The following is a 16,969-nucleotide window of genomic DNA, read 5'->3' as shown; positions in this document are numbered from 1 at the left end:
CCTGCCGCCTCTTCTGCAGTGCCGGGGACTCGCGTCCTCCTCCTCCTCCTCCCATCGGCGGCTGCAGCTCTGCTGCTCCATCCCTTTATTATTAGGGGAGGATACGAAAAGGGGAGAAATAAATAAATAAATAAACAAACCAAAACCCAACACACCCAAGCAAACAACCAAAGCCTCCCCACCCCCGCCTCCCCCGAACTCACGCTACCCCCCCGCCCCGGTCGGTGGGACTTCCAGGGACCGGCTGCGCTTCCCTGGCCCTGGGGAGGGGAAGGCAGAGCCGGGGAGGCGGGGGAAAGGAGGGGACCGGGGGCCAGGCAGCCACAGGGAAAATCGCTTTTGTCTCCGGCACGGCGAGCGGCGCAGGGGCTCGGTGCTGCGGCTGCCGGAGCCCCCCGCTCTCCGCCCCGCTCCGCAGGCACCGCGCCCGCACCGCGCCGGGGAGCGGGCAGCTCGCCGGCTCCTCGATTCGTATTTTATTTTTTCTCTCTCCCTCCCCTTCTCTTGGTGTTATTCCTGCCTTTTCGGCGTAGAGGATCCCCCCCCCCTCCTCCACGCACACACGCTGCCCTCTCCTCCCCCCTCCCCCCCCACTCCCCGCTCGAGGTTTCTTTTGGGTCCAGCCGGAATCCGTGAACGCTCCCGGGGATTTTCCCACCCAAGCTGGGGTCTATGAGCGGGAAGGTGATCAAGCCCAAAGAAGAGAAAGATGCTTCCAAGGGTAAGGCGAGGCGCAGCCGCTCCGATAAACAGCGTGTTTGTTCCCCGGCCCGACCTTACCGGGCTGCGGGGAGCAGGGGAGGGGGGGTGGGTGGCATCGAGCTGCTGAACCTCCGTATCGTGGGGGACCCCCGGGCACGGGTGGGGAATCGGTGCCCGGCTGCACGCCGGCATGGGAACGGGGGGTGTGTGTGTGTGCTCAATGCGGCACCGGCCAAAGTAAGTGCCCCCCACCCCCCACCCCGCTCGGCCGGGGGGAGCCGGCTGCCCCGCCGCCGGGTGCTCGGCGCTGCAGGCGGCGGAGCTGGGGGGGGGAATCGCCATGGAGACGCGGAGCCGGTGCCGAGGGTTGCATGCAGACCCCCCTCCCGCCCCCGCAAGCTGGGGTTGGGCACTGGTGGGCTTTCCCCCCCCCCACGCCCCGGCGGGGCAGTTGGGGGGGCGTGCAGGGGACGGGGGTGCCCGCTCCGAGGGTGCATGCCTTGGGCGGGGGGGCGGGTAGGGTGCATGTAGGGTGTCCTTCTCCGTGAGTGCCCGCACAGGTAGTCCTGTCCCCCCTTCCCGCCCCCCCCGGACGGCCCCCGCATCCCCCCCACCCCCTTCCACCCCGCGCAGGGCGCTCGCTGCGCGGTGGTCGGAGCATCCCGCTGAGTCGCTGGTGTGTGTCCCTCCAGGGAGTAGTTTTTCTGGGCATTTGTAGATAAATCTACATTATTTTCTCAAAAGTACTTCTGTGCGGCAGGCGGGTGGGGGATCCGGGTGAAGGGAATGCTCTTGGCCTCCCTGAAAGAGGGGGAAAAAGCTGCTCCTTAGTTTTATAAAACGTAATGGGTACTTTTCTGGCATTTACTTTTTTTCTGGCCAAATCAAAACAATACATCTTTTCTCTGCTTTTTTTTTTCCCCCCGAACTTTTTGTTTTTTTGATTTTGAAAGTTTGTATTTAACACTAGATTTTTGAGACCTTTTTTTTTTTTAAATGTTCTTTTTCCCCCGAACTCTGCCTTTCCTTTTCTAACTATCTTATGTTCAAAACCTTACTGTTTTATCAGGTTTTTAAAATATTTTTCACATCAACAAAATAAAGTTCACCATTCAGATACATTGCAAAAGCTGACATTTTCTAAATGAATTTTTTTTTGTCTTTACGTTATTTTCTTTGATGTTCAGTATTTTTTTTTATAGTGGCCTTATTCACTAAAATGCTTCTTAAATAATTTATCAAGCAATGCAGAACAAAAGATTCCTGCCTTTCTGAGGAATTATTTTGCATGCTTTAGAACCGTGTTACATATTATAAACCCACACAAAAAGAATGTGCCGTACTTGCGCTATACTTGCTTGAAAGCTTGGTTTTAAAAATCAAACTTCTGTATTCCATTTTGTGCTATTATTACAAGCTTTAATGACATTTTAACTTCACGTTTGAAATTGCCAGTGAATAGGTTTTGGGACATAATGTGTGTTTTAAAACACTGGGGCAACGGCATTTGTATCTGGTATTAACGAGTCAGTAATGACTTAGACACGCACGTAAGGCTTCGATTCCTGTGCTGACAGTGTACCAGAGGGTGTATATTCCGAGAGTCCCAAGAAAACCAGCTGATGGTGACACTCTGCTTCCAGGAGATGCTGGTGCTCTTCTGGAACTGGTATAAAAACTTTCTCCGCTATCATAAAGAGGCGGTTTCAGATGCAGCAGGAGGAGCTGGTTCACCTATGAGGTGCTTTGGTGCTGCTGTAGGAAAGTGAGTGATGGTCACAGCCTGTGAAACAGGCTTTTAAAAAGGTCCAGGTACGGCATTAAGGAGGTCATATTTACCAGTTAATGTATAGGCTCCATGGCTTCTTCAGCCTTTTGTGTCATAGACTAAAATAGGAGATGTGTTTTTCCTCTGAATCACTTGAATTTTCTCTTGACGACTGCAAGCGATATTACTCGCAATGGGAATGTTTAATTTGCATCTAGCCATAGTAAAAACAGGTTAATTATTATTATTTTAAAATAATGAAACAGTAATTCGTCTGGAGAGGATGAGGTACCATATTCTGCATATTTCTGCGGCTATGCTGTGGCACTGGGAATACTTCGGTCCTGACAGGTGCCTGTACGTTTTTGAGTTCGTTAACCACTCTTGCGAAAAACAATGTAATCAGGTTTCATATGACAGTGGCTTATAGGATATGTCCACGTACCCCACGTTCTGTAAGATATACGATATAATTTTAATACCTGCTGTAAATGCAGGTGTCCCAGGGCTATATTTACATGATAAGTGTGGAGTACTTTATTAGTGAGAATAATGTTTTATTCCTGAAGCTTTTGTACCCGTTACAGGGTGGTGCATGGGACAAGACTTTGTAGTTCTCTACAGAACTTGGGGAGGGCCGTATCCAGCCTGAATATAAGTTGTTAAATGGCAATTTCCACAACTAGCTTTTGGGCTGAGTCTCTGTAGAAAAGCCCGATTTACACAGAATCTTGAAAGGCCGTGGATTTTGGTAGGAAACAGAATGATCCAGTGCTAGTTGTTGCTGTCTTGCAAGGGGTGTTTTCAGCTCAGTTGCCCTCTCTCATAAAGCCTGTGGTGGTGCCAGTGGAGTTGCACAGGTGTAACAGAAGGATCAAAATCTGTTTTTAAAGAAATAGTTTTTTTTTTTTTTTCCCCCACATCTTTTCTTAAGGCAAAGAGGAAAGTAACCTCTTGCTTCAGAGTTTGTTGGCCCCGCTTGTAAGTCCTGCCTGGAAAACCCAGTGATGACTGTGTTGCTCAAAATCTGGCTGCTTTTAAAATGGGCTGTGGACGTTTGAGAATTACCTATCCCAATCTAAATAAAGCTTAGGGATTAACATAATGAAGTCAGGGACGTGCACCTTTACTTTCTGCAAAACGCTGCATCAACTGGAAATGTATATGTATAAGATGATGGCGTTGATTTATTTATTTTTTAATTTATTTTTTTTAAACTGTGTGAGTGTTGGGGAGCTGCGGGATCCCGTAAGCCCAGGGATCCTCCAAGCTGCCTCCCAAAGGTGCTGCTGCCGTCCCAGAGTGTTTTGGGGGAGCAGCCTTGTCCCAGCTCCGTTGGTGGCTTCAAGCACGGGGCAGGTTCCCATCTCTCTTCTCGCTTTGTACTTTGGCTGAGCTTAGCAGGAGTAGGAGGGTCTGGGTAAGGACGGCTCAGCGTCCTGCAACGGGAGTCTGATGGTCGATGGAGAGTCTGTCAGCTCTTCCTCAATGGAGGTTCGGTATGTGCTCAAGAAACACCCCCGGGTACGTTCCCACCGGCAGATGAGCGGTTCCCACCAGTCGGTTCTTTTCTTGCTGCATGTGTGGCGGGATGGGTGACTTTCCCCGGTTCTCCCTCAAAAAGCTTCTGCTTTGAGGAACAGTATATCCAGTATCCCCAGCGAGCCTTGGGGCCGTATCAACACAACGTTTTGTTTTGTTTTTTAATGAAATATTTTTGTTAACTTTTTATTTGCGGGAGAGGCATGGGGCAGCAGGAGGATATTGTGCGTTGGCAAGGGAGCCGAGCCCTGCTGAAATCCTCGGGCTTTGGACGGGGGCCGTAGAGAGCTCGCTGCTGTCTGGCATTACAGTCAGGCTCCTTCCAGAGGCCGCTTTGCCATTTGTGCAGCTCCGCCGAGGGAAGTCAAGGGACGGAGTAAAGAACCTAAAATTAAATCTGAGGAATGGATTCAGCTGCATTTGTTTTTCTTTTTCCCCGGTTGGATTATGTACAGTTGCCTTCCCCATCGAGGCAGACACAGGGTTTTTTTTTTTTCCTGTCCCTCCGTGCTCTCACTGTGAGAAACTTTGACAGCTTTGCCCAGAAGCCTGATAACCTCAGCCATAAGCGGTGAGGAAGCGCAGGGTATATTTTCTTCTCCAGAAAGCAAAATAGGAGGGAGGAGTGTTTTCGAAGCTGATTAGCTTCTAATCTGAGAAGAGCGTATTGAAATAGTGACAGTAAGGGTAAAGACTTTGGAAGAGCAGGCACTATTCGAATTTAGTGACAGTTGAAAACAAAGCACTTGAAGAAAGCACTTGGCAGGAAAAAGGGAAGTTAGAATTTTGAGGTTTCTATTACTGCTTTTCCTGGCTTTATGTGAATATAGTATAATGCAGCTTATGATTGAAAGGTCTGTAGAAAAGCTGACAAAAATAAAGGAGCTGATCTCAACAGTTATATTTCTATAGTACTGAATCATGAGAAAGTAACTTACTTGGGGGACTGAAGAAGAGCAGCGCAGAGGCAACATGTAAGCTGACCACGTCTTGGTCCGAGTCCACAGAATCAAAATTAGCAGCAGGCGCAGACCCGTGTGAGACGGGGGAAGGGAGCCTAGTGCCACCACCCTTTTCTGCAGCTTGCCCAGCTCCGGTGGGAGGCAGGATGTTTCTCGGTTGTTTTATCAGGAGTTTGCGTGCTAATTCTTCTCCATCCCAGACAAAAAAGCCCCACCAAACTTCAGCAGCAACCACGGTTTGATGTATGAGTTCGGGCAGATGTTTGCCCCGCAGTAGGTTGGGTCTCACTATGGCCAATTGGCACTATTGACTGATGCCTCAGAACTTGTGTTTGCATCATAGACATTTAATGAGTATTTAAACTCAATGCTTTTATTTTCTTCGCGTTAGCAAGCTGAGTGCCTCCTGTCTGAAACTGGAGATTGCAGATCCCCTTTGAATAGGTGCCCACGGGAAAGTGACAGCCAAAGTCCGAGGCACGACCCAGCCCATCCCCGATATCCCTGCTGCAGGTTACAAGGGATGCTCAGCTCTTGGCTGAGGTCCTCATCCATTCAACATTCCCAGTGCTGCCAGTGGGAGTTCTCTGTGTCTGCCTGTGCCATTGCCTCTGATTAGTGGGTGGCTGTTAATGTGCCCATGCTTGGAATATTTACAGTAACTACCTCCTGTTATGACTCATTATCTGTGACCGGGTTTGGTTCCACAAACTACAGCAGCTCTTCGTAAAAGATACTTTTATAAAAGACACATCCTTCCCTCTAAATCCTGAGATGGTGGTCCCTGACATCTGGTGGTAAAACACCAGCAATTAAAAAATGGAAGTGGCCTTTGAGATCAAGATGCCAGCACACTCGTGCTGATGCTCTGTAATGATTTCTTCAGCTAATGCCAAAACCTCACATTAGTGGGTATTTTTAGTATTTTTAAGGACAAGCCCCAAATTTGGGGGTTCGTGATGCTGTTGGTTCTCGTATGGCTGTTGTCCACGGCAAAGAACTCGTGTATTGTTGGAAGGTAGTAAAAGATAGTCATCTTTTTTTGCTTCTAGAGGAAAACTTAATAATAGTTGCTTCTTGACAGATGCCAAATCTCATCTCCAAAGGAAAATCTCCCAGGCAGATGAAGCCTGGGGGATGAGGAGCCCCATGGAGCATTGCAGGGGGCTGCAAAGGGGTGAGTACCAGCATCCGCAGCAGCTGCGTAACAATTTGTGTGGCTCGGGCTTCCCGGCATCTCTGGTCCGTGGCCACCCACAATATGCTGGAGCCTTGGCATTAGATGTATTTGTGCCATTTACTGTGATTTCCTGCAAGGCATTGGTTTTACCCCTGCGCTTTGGGAATTTTGTGCTGCAGCCTAATCTTGGGTCAAATTAATGTTAATTTTCTTCCTCTGTTCCTTATTGTGTATTATTGCTAGAGAGCATTTAGGAAAAGAAGTGGCTCCGGAGTTATATGAACCACTTCCTTGGAGACAAATTGCTCCGTTGATTACTGGATGCTTTTATGGATTCAGCAGTTTCGGGTTTTTTTTAGGGGACTGAAGCTTTCTTACACACTTGGATCCCTCTTAGATCCCTGGCTCTAGGGTCTGTGTGTCCCAAACGTTATTTTTTTCTTTCCTCAACTGTGTCTCTTGGCCTGACAAAATTCCCCTCTTTCCCAAAGCATGTCTTGGTCAAGCTGACATGAAATGACGTATGTTAAAAAAGAAAATGAAACAACTAAAGGACTACATTATTTACGATAATCCCTTTATTTTTTGTGTGTGGTAACTTGAGTAAAGAGTTTCCTTGAATTGTCAGGTCTGGTTTCTTGCTCAATATTTGTATTGTTTTGCTGAGAGAAATGAAGGCGAAAATAATTTGAATTGCACCCTCAGGCAGGTAACAATTCAGTTCTTTTCATGAAGAGAGTGTAAAGTGAGACTGTTCTCCACTTAATTAGTTTTGTGAGAGTGATATAAGGCAAGGTCAGCGCTAAAGGAAGAAAGGGCTGGCATGGATTGAACGCTGCTTACGTTGTTTGAATAATTAGAGCATCACTCTGAGGTGGGAGGGAGGAGAGGGACTGAAATGAAGTGGGAAGAAGCGATATTCCTGAAATAGCAATTGAATTGCCATTGGTCTGGGTAGCATTACGTGTACGCTGTTCAAGATTGACTAAACCCGAACTGGTGGTGGTTCATTACCTTTGACGCTGTGGTTGTGACTGTGGCTGAAATGAAGGTGTATTTATAGAGATTACTCTGTCCTGTGGCCCAAGTAATCTCTAGGTGCTTTTCAGCTGAGGCTTGACATAATTGATGTAAGGCTCTGTTGGTTGCTGTAAGAATAAATTGTTTAAGCAGCACTTGGTATTTTTGATACTTGTGCTTTTACTTACCAACAGATTTAGGACAAATTTCTTTTGTCTTAGTAGGATCAGATCGAAATTACGCATTGTGTAATACTGGTCTGACCTGAGTGGTCCACGGGCATTCGCCGCGCTTTGTGAAGTGACCGCTTTGCTTCTGAGCATCCCTCTTAGGTGACAGCATGGGGAATCCAGTAGTATCGCTGTACCGCTCTGGTGGACTTCTGTCTCCGTGTTCCTGTAGGAACAACCAAGACTGGCAATGCCGATGCAGGATTTCATCATCATCAGTGGTAGTAGTACCCATGTCATTATTTTTTCCAGTCTTCTTCCTCCTCCATCCCCTTAAAACAGTTTCCCAAGAGGGGAAAATGCTCCTGTGGTGGGTTGACCTCAGCCAGCTGCCCACCCAGCCCCTCTCTCGTTCACCCTCCTCGACAAGACAGGGAGAAAACAAGATGGAAAAGATGGTCACAATGATAAAGACAGGGAGATCGCTTGCTAATTACTGCCATGGGCAAAACCACCTTGGTCTTAACTTCGGATGGTGGAGGTAACCTGCTAATTGCACTTCTCATTAGAGTGGGTCAGGTGGAAAGAATTAAACAGAAAAGTCCCACTTTCTTCTGGAATAAGAAGGCCCTTCCCGTTGTGTCAGTGGTTTCACCTGGGACAATGCCTCCTCTGGCAGAAGAGGGAGGTGATGTCTGGAGCTCTTTGGTTCCAGGAGGTTCATATAGCTTTTATTCATGTGCTTGGTTTAATTATAGAAGTCTTAGAATTATGAATAGTTTTTCCCTGCCCCCTGTAGCTTCTATTTGCAAATCTGGTGGTAATTAGCACTAATCTGGCTTGGTTTAGTTTTTTTTTTTTTTCTATTCGTTTTGTGTATGGAATCCTCAGTGTTTTTCCTCTTCTGTTGGAGGTGACTTTTTCCTCAAGTTTTAGAAGTATTTATGATTTTTGTCAAATGAAGAGAAGAACAGCAGGACGTGGTTGGTTTTTTTTTTTTGCATAAGATAAGAAAGATACAATGGAAATAAAGTATGAAAGAACCATAAAAGAAAGCTTAACAGGAGAGGGGCAGGGGAGGACAGCCTGTAGGAGAGGGGAGCGTTGCAGAATGAGCTTCAAGTGATGTGCAGCACCTCATCTGCTCGCACCCGGCCTCAAACACTCTTTTACCTATCCAACAGACACACAAGTGGGGGGATTTTGTTTTTTCGGCTATTTTTCCCAGGAGTTATCAAAATCTAAGAAGGTGGAGGCAGCTTTTATTTCCCCTCCTTGCATCCCTACACAGGTCAGTGGTACTGGCCACAACGCTTGCTCAAGTAGCTTAGGCTGGATTTACTTCCCCGCGTTGTCAATGTGCTGTCAAATTGCTTACGTGAAAACATTTATTATTTTTTTTTCCTTTGGATTTTACATCTGCTGTGAATTTCTGTACATTCTGATGTTCGATAAACAGAGAGATTTCTTATGTTGCTCTTAGATCTCAGTCTGCCCAAGCTGTGCTACAGCACTGCCTTGAAAATGTTAAATTTTTTAATTGTAATTATACACAGTGCTGCGAACTGCTGTCACTTAGACTTTGCTCCTCCGAGTGCTGCAAGAGAATAAGAAAGTATGATAGAGCCAATTGCCACTGCAAGCCATTGTCACTTCTTATGGGGTGCGGAGCTGGAATACCTGAACCGTGAAAGTCTCTTTTCTAGTGAAATAAAGATGGGGTGGTATTTTTGGGAGTTGGAGTACTGGTGGGAATTGCAGGTGTATGCATTTCCTGGGGGAACCATGATTTGTAATTGTTCGAGACCATCATGTAGTACAGGTGCTCCCTCCAACCCCCCGCTGCAGATGTTTCAGTAACGTTTCTTCTGGCTGTAAACGGGAGAAAGGTCCCTGCGACCATGCTGATGTACAATCGCTGCAGGTCTGTCATGTGCTCTACTTTACGTTTGCTTCTCATCTTGCATACCAGCGACCGAATGTTCAGAGCCTGCCAAAAATAGCCGTCTGTTTTCAAGTGATCGGGTGAGGAGAACTGGAAGGACTTTCATCTGCTGCTCTTCTCTTTCCCTTCTTCCCCCTCTGCCCTGTGATTGCTTTCTGAAGAAAGTATGTTATGTTTTTTATTTATTCTGGTGGAAGTCGAGAAAAGGCAGTAAAAGTGAAGTAAGTAAAAAGGGATCAAATAGCGAGTCTCTCCTTGATCCCCTCATGGGAAGGCTACAGCAGCAGAAAGGCTGCGATGCCAGTCCCAGGAGCTGAGAAAAGAGTTCTGGGATGAAGTGTGACCTGTTTCTCTTCCACCCTGGTGTCAGGATACGTCCTGGCCAGGGTGGCCAATAAAGCAATAAGTCTATTTTAATGTTGGAGTTTAGTATCTGACCTGTTGCGTTTTCAGGCTTGTGTTCCTTGGCCTCTGGGAAGCTGCATCTTTGTTTTCTTTGGTTGAAAGAGGGGTTTGGGGTTTTGTTTCTTTGTTTTGGAGTGCTGCTTATTTTTTCATTTCAAAATATCAGTGCAGAAACCAGTTTTCAAGTTTGTTGGGTTTTTTTATAATTGTGTCTTTGGGAGGAATTTCTATCACATGATTTCTGGGATGTTGGGAGTAGCAAACGGGTATAAATAACAGCCTTTTCTTATCGGGTATCCAAGTAGTAGGCGATGGAAGGGAGCGAAAGCTTTGTGGACATTCATGTAGTAACTCATATACAAGGAGAGAACAGCACAGAAGACAGGAGGAAGGTAAAATTGTGCTGGTAAAATTGTGCTTGTAGAATCGCACTTTTTCCTAGTAGTGCATTTAAGAACAGTAGATGTTCTTGTTTGGAGCGATGAATGTGGAGGAGAGCAGGATTATGCAGAGCTGTGAAAGTCATCGGTTCTGTTTCATGGCAACTTTCAAGGGTTTAAACATTTGTATTTGTTCCCCCATTGGGACGTAAACAAAACTTCTTTGAAGCTACTCAAGAACAAGAGGCACGCCAGAATTATTTTAAGGAAAAAGACCTGTCAGGTTTTCTGTCTGTGTCCTTGTTCCACCCTTGATCTGAGAAGCCCTTCAGTCAAAACCGGGATGTTTTTGCGAGACTTTTGAGCGTGATTGGAAAAATTGGTTAGACACTTGTGAACAGTGTTAGGAGTAGATTTTGGAACATAAGAGTTTGGAGGAGGAAAAAACAAAAAGCGCAACTTCAATGAGTGGTGTGGAGGATGTCAGGAGGCTTTGTAGCGAGGCAGGGAGGTTTTGTATATGTGCTTTTTGGACTGGCAGTGTCTTGTTTTTATTTGTCTGCAGATTGTATGGTGAAGGATGAACGTACAGTCACTTTGCTATTTGGGGAAGGAATGAGAGATGCCAGGATGAGAATACAAGGGGGTGAAAGTGTGATGGAGTGGCAGAAGAAAGAAAATCCTGTGAAACTTTGAATGTCAGAAAATTAGCTTTGAAAAGGCTCTGGAGAGCACGAGGAAGCTGAAAAATGGAATGGAAGAGGGGATATTATGGGCATAATTTATCATGGTTTCTGGGAGTGTAAGAATAGACTGGCGCTATGTGTTTTCTCACTGCAGAGCGTGGATTTATGAAGAACATAAAAGAAGCGCTGGATAGCTGAGGTAGGAAGGGATCAGTGGAGGCAGGGTCAAGGGAGAGATGAAGCTACCGGTGACACAGAGATGGAGACGGAGGGGCACAAGGAGGAAAAGGAGCTTATGAATTTGCTGCAGCTCCAGGGCTTCTCATAAGAGGACCAAAGATGGGGGTTTATCATCACTGTTGGCAGGAGCTGGCAAAACCGTTAGCATTTGAGCCACTGAAGCTGTTGCAAATACCGAGCACGTAAAGAGAAATGCTTTTGCGTACCCGGTTAGCTCCCTGAGCTGATCGCCCAAGTAGGTTTTCCACCGGTTGGGTGTTTTGTCTCTGGGTGGCAGAAAAGCGCCCAAACTGTAAAGTCGCAGGAGAGGCTGAGCTTTTAATCAAGAGAGACAGAACTGGAGTTACAAATAAATAAATAAATAGTTAAATAGTTACATTGAAAACATCACAAGGGAGACCCAGCTCTGTGTGGCGCGTAGCAGTCTGGTCAGTCAGAGCTCAAGGATCTAAAAAAACTTCGGTCATCTAGTCTGATTTTTCACCTCTTCAATGTACTAAACTGAGCGTATCTTTGCTTATTAAAATTTGTGTCCTACGTGTATTGGTTCAAACACACAATAATGAAATGGTTTGTTTAAAAGAAACCTTCAAATCGTCTTCCTTCTATTCATGAGTTTCCCAGAGTTTGGGTGTCCATTTTTTTACCATTAAAAAATAAAATAATAATAATAAAAAGTATCTATCCTGGACTTGCACCAGTTTGAGACAATTGCTACCCTAATAACTAGTCCTGTGAAAGCCCACGTGTTGCACCAGTGTCACTGAGCCTTGTGACCCCCAAAAGTGAATTCTGGAATTACTACTTGATTTTTTTTTTCTAAAGCTGGGGAACTCTTGTCGCAGAGGATGAATGTATTTACTGGTGTGTTGAGGGTAATCTGTAGCCTGGTGCACACACAAATTTCCATTAAATTTAAAGTGTGCCCTTCTACCAGACTTGCCTGAATAAAATTATAGAATCACAGAATGGTTTGAGTTGGAAGGGACCTTAAAAGACCATCCAGTGCCACCCCCTGCCCTGGGCAGGGACACCTCCCACCACACCAGGTTGCTCCAAGCCCCGTCCAGCCTGGCCTTGAACCCCTCCAGGGAGGGGGCAGCCACAGCTTCTCTGGGCAACCTGGGCCAGGGGCTCACCACCCTCACAGCAAAGAATTTCTTCCTCAGATCTCATCTCAATCTCCCCTCTTCCAGTTTAAAACGGCTCCCCCTCATCCTATGGCTCCCCTCCCTGCTCCAGAGTCCCTCCCCAGCTTTCCTGGAGCCCCTTTAGGGACTGGAAGGGGCTCTAAGGTCTCCCCGGAGCCTTCTCTTCTCCAGGCTGAACCCCCCCAACTCTCTCAGCCTGTCCTCACCGCAGGGGGGCTCCAGCCCTCTGATCGTATTATCAGATATAATTATTTGGGATTTGGAGACCAAATCTTGCTTTCACTGGTAAAGCAGCTTGAAAGAAAATTTAGTATTTTCTAATGGCATAAATGGGGTTATCTTCTGTAGTAGTATTGAAAGCAAAGAATTCCCAACAGCCCTGTCTTTGAAATCCTTAGCAGTAACGGCAGCAGCCTGTAGTGACAGCACCCAGGTCTGATGACCTAAAACACTGCAGAAAACCTTGGTGTCTGTCCTGCAAGGTGCCGAGCATCTCTACTGTTCATTTACCCCCAAACTCTTAGCACTCTGGTTTGGGCCCTGTATCAGCAAATGTCATGTGTTCCTGTCATGTCACATCCCCACTATCCCAAATTCTTACTGAGCTCCTGAAATTCCCATCTTGGAAATCGGCAGAAAACCCTGTTGGTGAATAAAAGGTAGCAGAACCCTGTGTTTAGTTTGTATCTTCAAAGATTGCCTGGAAGATGCCCCAACTGAAACGGTGTGGCATGAAATTTTACAATGTACCATGCTGGATGGCTTTGGTGGCAGCTGCTGCTGCTACAGTTCCACTGTGTTATGGTAGTTTATGCTGCAAAATTTGACTTTGGGAATTAAGGTATCAGAAGTGCCTAATTTGATCTCCTCCATTCTCTTAATCTTTATCTCTTCCTTGTTTATGTTTTACCTTTATCCACAAACATAAGGATTATTGACTTGAAGGTCTTGAAGAATGGTTAATGCCTTGATACGTATGGTGGGAATAAAGAGTCTTTAAAAGGCGGTGGCATCCATTTTTGACCCTGTCTGCCTAATACCACCACAAAGCATGGAAACGTTAGTTTTATGTGCGTTTCCTAATCAGTATTCAGATTTGCAACATGCTGTAGGATGTCTCTCTGGTTTACCACGTAGAGAGAACAGCTCGTGCTTTGTAAATAAAAGCTAATACCGCTTTGATTAGTGTAAGTTTATTGCCAGATAAACAATATCTTTACACGGAACATGACTGTACTTGTAGGCTTAATACCCTGGCTGCGCTGATACAAAAAATCAGGGGGTTGGCTGGTAATTACACCCAGCTAACGCAGCGTCTCGCAGCACCAGGCAGTTCGCAGCGTACAATCCGACTGTGGGATTGAAACCAGATCCGCCTTTGTTTCCAACTTTTAAGTCTCCTAGCAATGAAGCCGGCTGCCCTCGCCTGCCCAGCTTTATTTTCCGAGATGTAATTATTCCTTTGCTCGCTGACTCGAGGAAATCAATTAAAGCTCCGTGTGTGACAAGGCTGTGACGTAAGCTAATTGATCAGGGCATGCCACGCGTATGAGAAAGGCGTGGGGCAGGTTTTAAAGGAGAAGATTGAAACTTCATGAGCTTTCTCGTCATGTGGCGTGGTAGTAGCTGAGTTACCATCTTCTGTAATAACAGGCTTTTCGCTGGGTGCTGTGGTATTAAACACTCCTCTTTGCTTGTACTCGTGTCCATCTCTTTTTCAGCCTGTCCCATAGGAATCAGACTGTCTTGGTCCTTTTCACCTTCTTCTGGAAGAGAGGTTAAGGGTATGTGTGAAGGGAGCCTCAAACTGCACAGACTCACAGTTGGCTGCCTCTTTCAGTAGGCTAATACAGTTCACTAATTATCTCCTGCGCCTTGGCTACCTCTGAAAACCAGTCCCTTTTTCAGTTTCTCTGCCTCTGCGGGATGCTATCCACAAGTTGAGGTAGGAAATTCCTCCTGTGCTATCGTAAAGGCCTCATATATCATAAGGGACCTACTTTTGATCAGCCGAAAGCACTGGAGGGCACAGCAAAAAAAAAGGAGTGGGCACCTTGCTGGCCTTTCCTGCAAAGAAAAGTTCTGCTTTTACCCCCAGAATGGTTGGTTTGTCCCTGCCTGCAGGTTCTGGACACGCAGCTCACCACCAGAGCAAGCATGCATGCATAAGAAGAGGCAGGAAAATCAGCCTCTGTTAAGGACCCGGCCTTCCACTTTGTCACCCCACAATATTTTTTAGAGTTGCAATAGTTTCTCACCCTTGCTCTTCCTCCCCAGAAAAATAATATCTTTGGTCAGGCTGCACATGAACTATTGGGCATTGATGAGTTGAGTTGTTTGCGATCCTGAATCCGAAGCAACGGCAGGTATCGCTTGCTGCAAGATCTTCCGTTTCAGGCCCAGAGGAAGAGATGATGAAAAGCAGTATTGTCAAATCTTATTTTTAGCTTCTGTCTTACGGGGATTTTTTTTGTTGTTATTTGCTTGTTTGGGATTGGGTCTGTGGTTTGGTTTTTTTAAGATTTGGACTGCTCCTGTCAGGGCTGTTCAGAACATCATCGTGCTGTATGTGTTTTCTATCAGTAATACTTGGTGGTCCAGTCTGCTTGGCCAATACCCTGCGGCTGACGCGTCTGTGCTGTTGCTGTGATGGGGATGCTGCTGCTCTCGTTGTGAGGGTATCTTGTAAAATAAGCACGCTGCCTTGGGCAAAATTAATTTCTTGGTGTTGATGTAGTTATTGCATTCTCTCCTCCAGCCCCTTGCCAACATTGCTCTTGTAACCTTGAGTACATTCTACCGTCCTGGATGAAGCCAGCTGAGGAGATTCCGTGATGCAGATGGCATATAGGACACGTAGGGTGTCCTTGGTAGGGTCATCCCACAGCTTGATGTGGCACTTGCCAATCTAGTGGGATATTTCGGTTTGATGTTAATGCTCCCAGCAGGTCTGCTCTGCTTGGTGAGGTGAGGGGGCTTGCTTTTCACAAAACATCTGTAGTGCTCTGCGCAAGGTGCATTTGTCACATGCCAATTGAAAACGTTTCTTCTGGCTTAAACTGCTTTGAAAAGAAATTCTTTATTCATCATGCGTCTTTGTTTTTATTTTTCTTCCCTTTAAGTTTTCCTCTTTCCACCCTGTTCTTGCCCCGGCTCTGGCTTGCTGTCAGCCAGGCAGGGGGAACTGATGCAAATCCTGTGCCCATGGCGTGGACCACGCTCTCGTGTTTTCGCCTGTGTTACTATTAACGCCTCCCTCCATCTCTTCCAGCCCCTTCCCTCCTCATGCTGACAGCTAAATTGGAAACCAACTGCAACTCTGCTCTAGCAGTATTTTGCCCAAGGTTCTAACAATCGACTAAAACTGACTCGGATCATGATTTTAATTGGTTTGATTTTTGCTGATGATTAGGAAAAAAAAAGAAAAAAGAAAAAAAAAAAAAGAGCTATTTTAGTCTTTTAGTCCCTCTTCATCCTTGGTCAATTTTATTAATCCGTCCGTGGTTTTGAAGACCTCAAAGATTTTCAGCATAAGGAGGTAAATGTTTGAGTGAGGCTCGCCCTGAAAGGCTGATGCACCGGTGGTGTTTGGTTTCTAGTGGGCAACAATATTCCTGTTTGGTCATGCAGAAAATTGCCAATTTGAGGGGACATGACACCTATTGATTACTGTAAGAAGTAGTTTTTCATATGAGACTGGAAGCATTTAAATGCCAATTTTTAACTTTTGTTTCAGTTGTACTACCTGTGATATTTTTCTCCTTGGGCTGCTGGTCCTTGCGTTTCAAAGCAATGGAGGATTATTCAGCGCCTGGAGCCGCAGAGAAGAGTGATGACACGTGTTTGTGCTGTTTTGCTGTGGGACGAGAGCAGTCAGTTTGCTTTAATTTTTAATGCTTTGATTCTTTGGCAAACACCAGAGGTGTTGAAACTACTCACTCATGCAAAAAATAAATTATGCATGCGTACAGGTTTGGCGCCTGAAGGCGTTTTCACGGGGCGTACCTTCAGGCACGCAGCTTAAAGTGCCTAAAAGAGCCTAGACTCCTTCTGCATCCCCATCCATACAGTGAAAGGATGGAGATACCCTTCTCTGAGGGTCCGGACAGGCTTTCTTCAGTGTGCCACCACCTCCCACCACCCTAGCTGCCATTCACTGCTCTCTTGGTCGGGCTGATACAACAAGTTGTAGGTAACTTGAATACCAGCGAGAATTGTTTGAATATCAGTACAACATCCTGCGTAGCAGACAGCGAATCAAAAGTATACAAGCACTTTTTCTTTCTGTCTATAAGGTCCAGTTGGGTGCCAGCTTTGGCTGCCCCGTGTTTGGTGGAGTGTCCCTGTCGTTCTAGGTTGGGTTTGTTGAACTGAGGTGCTTTAAACATCTGTCAGAGGTGATCAATTACAAAGGCAATTCAGGCACTGGTTAATTTGAAGTTTTATGTCCTTCATTTCCATGAGACGTATTTGTTCGGTTACATTATCTGCTAATTGTATTTCTGAACAGTTTCTTGCAGAGACCTGTAACTGTCTGTTTTTGATACGAAAGCGGCATTGTTCTCTAGGGGAGATAATCAATGACTTTTTGAGCTCGGCTCTTGCTGTCTGTGGTAAAACTTGAATTTTAGTGGGTAGAGAAGAATTTTTCTGTATTTTCTCTCCTTTGTGAAGGAGGTGCTTACTGGGAGGCTTTTCCTTGCAAATAGATGAATTGGTTGTGATTGGTGGTGTTTCATTGGGGTTTTTTTTGTGTTTTCCCTCCTACCCTGTTATTTAAAAACCATAATTTGTCAAGAATTATTTTTTGGTGCCATT

General features: G+C 45.9%; 1 protein-coding gene across 3 annotated transcripts in view; it reads left to right on the top strand.

The window, feature by feature from the left end:
• Window positions 1-214: 214 nt before the first annotated feature.
• The window catches only part of FGF13 (fibroblast growth factor 13), a 272,834-nt gene continuing 256,079 nt past the window's right edge, over window positions 215-16,969 (top strand). Inside the window, exon 1 of one of the 3 annotated variants that reach the window (XM_074601703.1) lies at window positions 215-721. In XM_074601703.1, the coding sequence (XP_074457804.1) occupies window positions 673-721 (49 nt within the window). In that variant the 5' untranslated portion in view covers window positions 215-672. Of the gene's footprint in view, window positions 722-9,353; window positions 9,511-16,969 lie in introns of those variants that run through there. The other 2 variants (XM_074601706.1, XM_074601705.1) reach the window with 2 other exon arrangements.

Source organism: Larus michahellis, chromosome 9 (genome assembly GCF_964199755.1).
Source record: "Larus michahellis chromosome 9, bLarMic1.1, whole genome shotgun sequence".
In the NCBI taxonomy this organism is placed as follows: domain Eukaryota; kingdom Metazoa; phylum Chordata; class Aves; order Charadriiformes; family Laridae; genus Larus; species Larus michahellis.
This window is presented reverse-complemented; position numbering and strand designations above follow the sequence as displayed.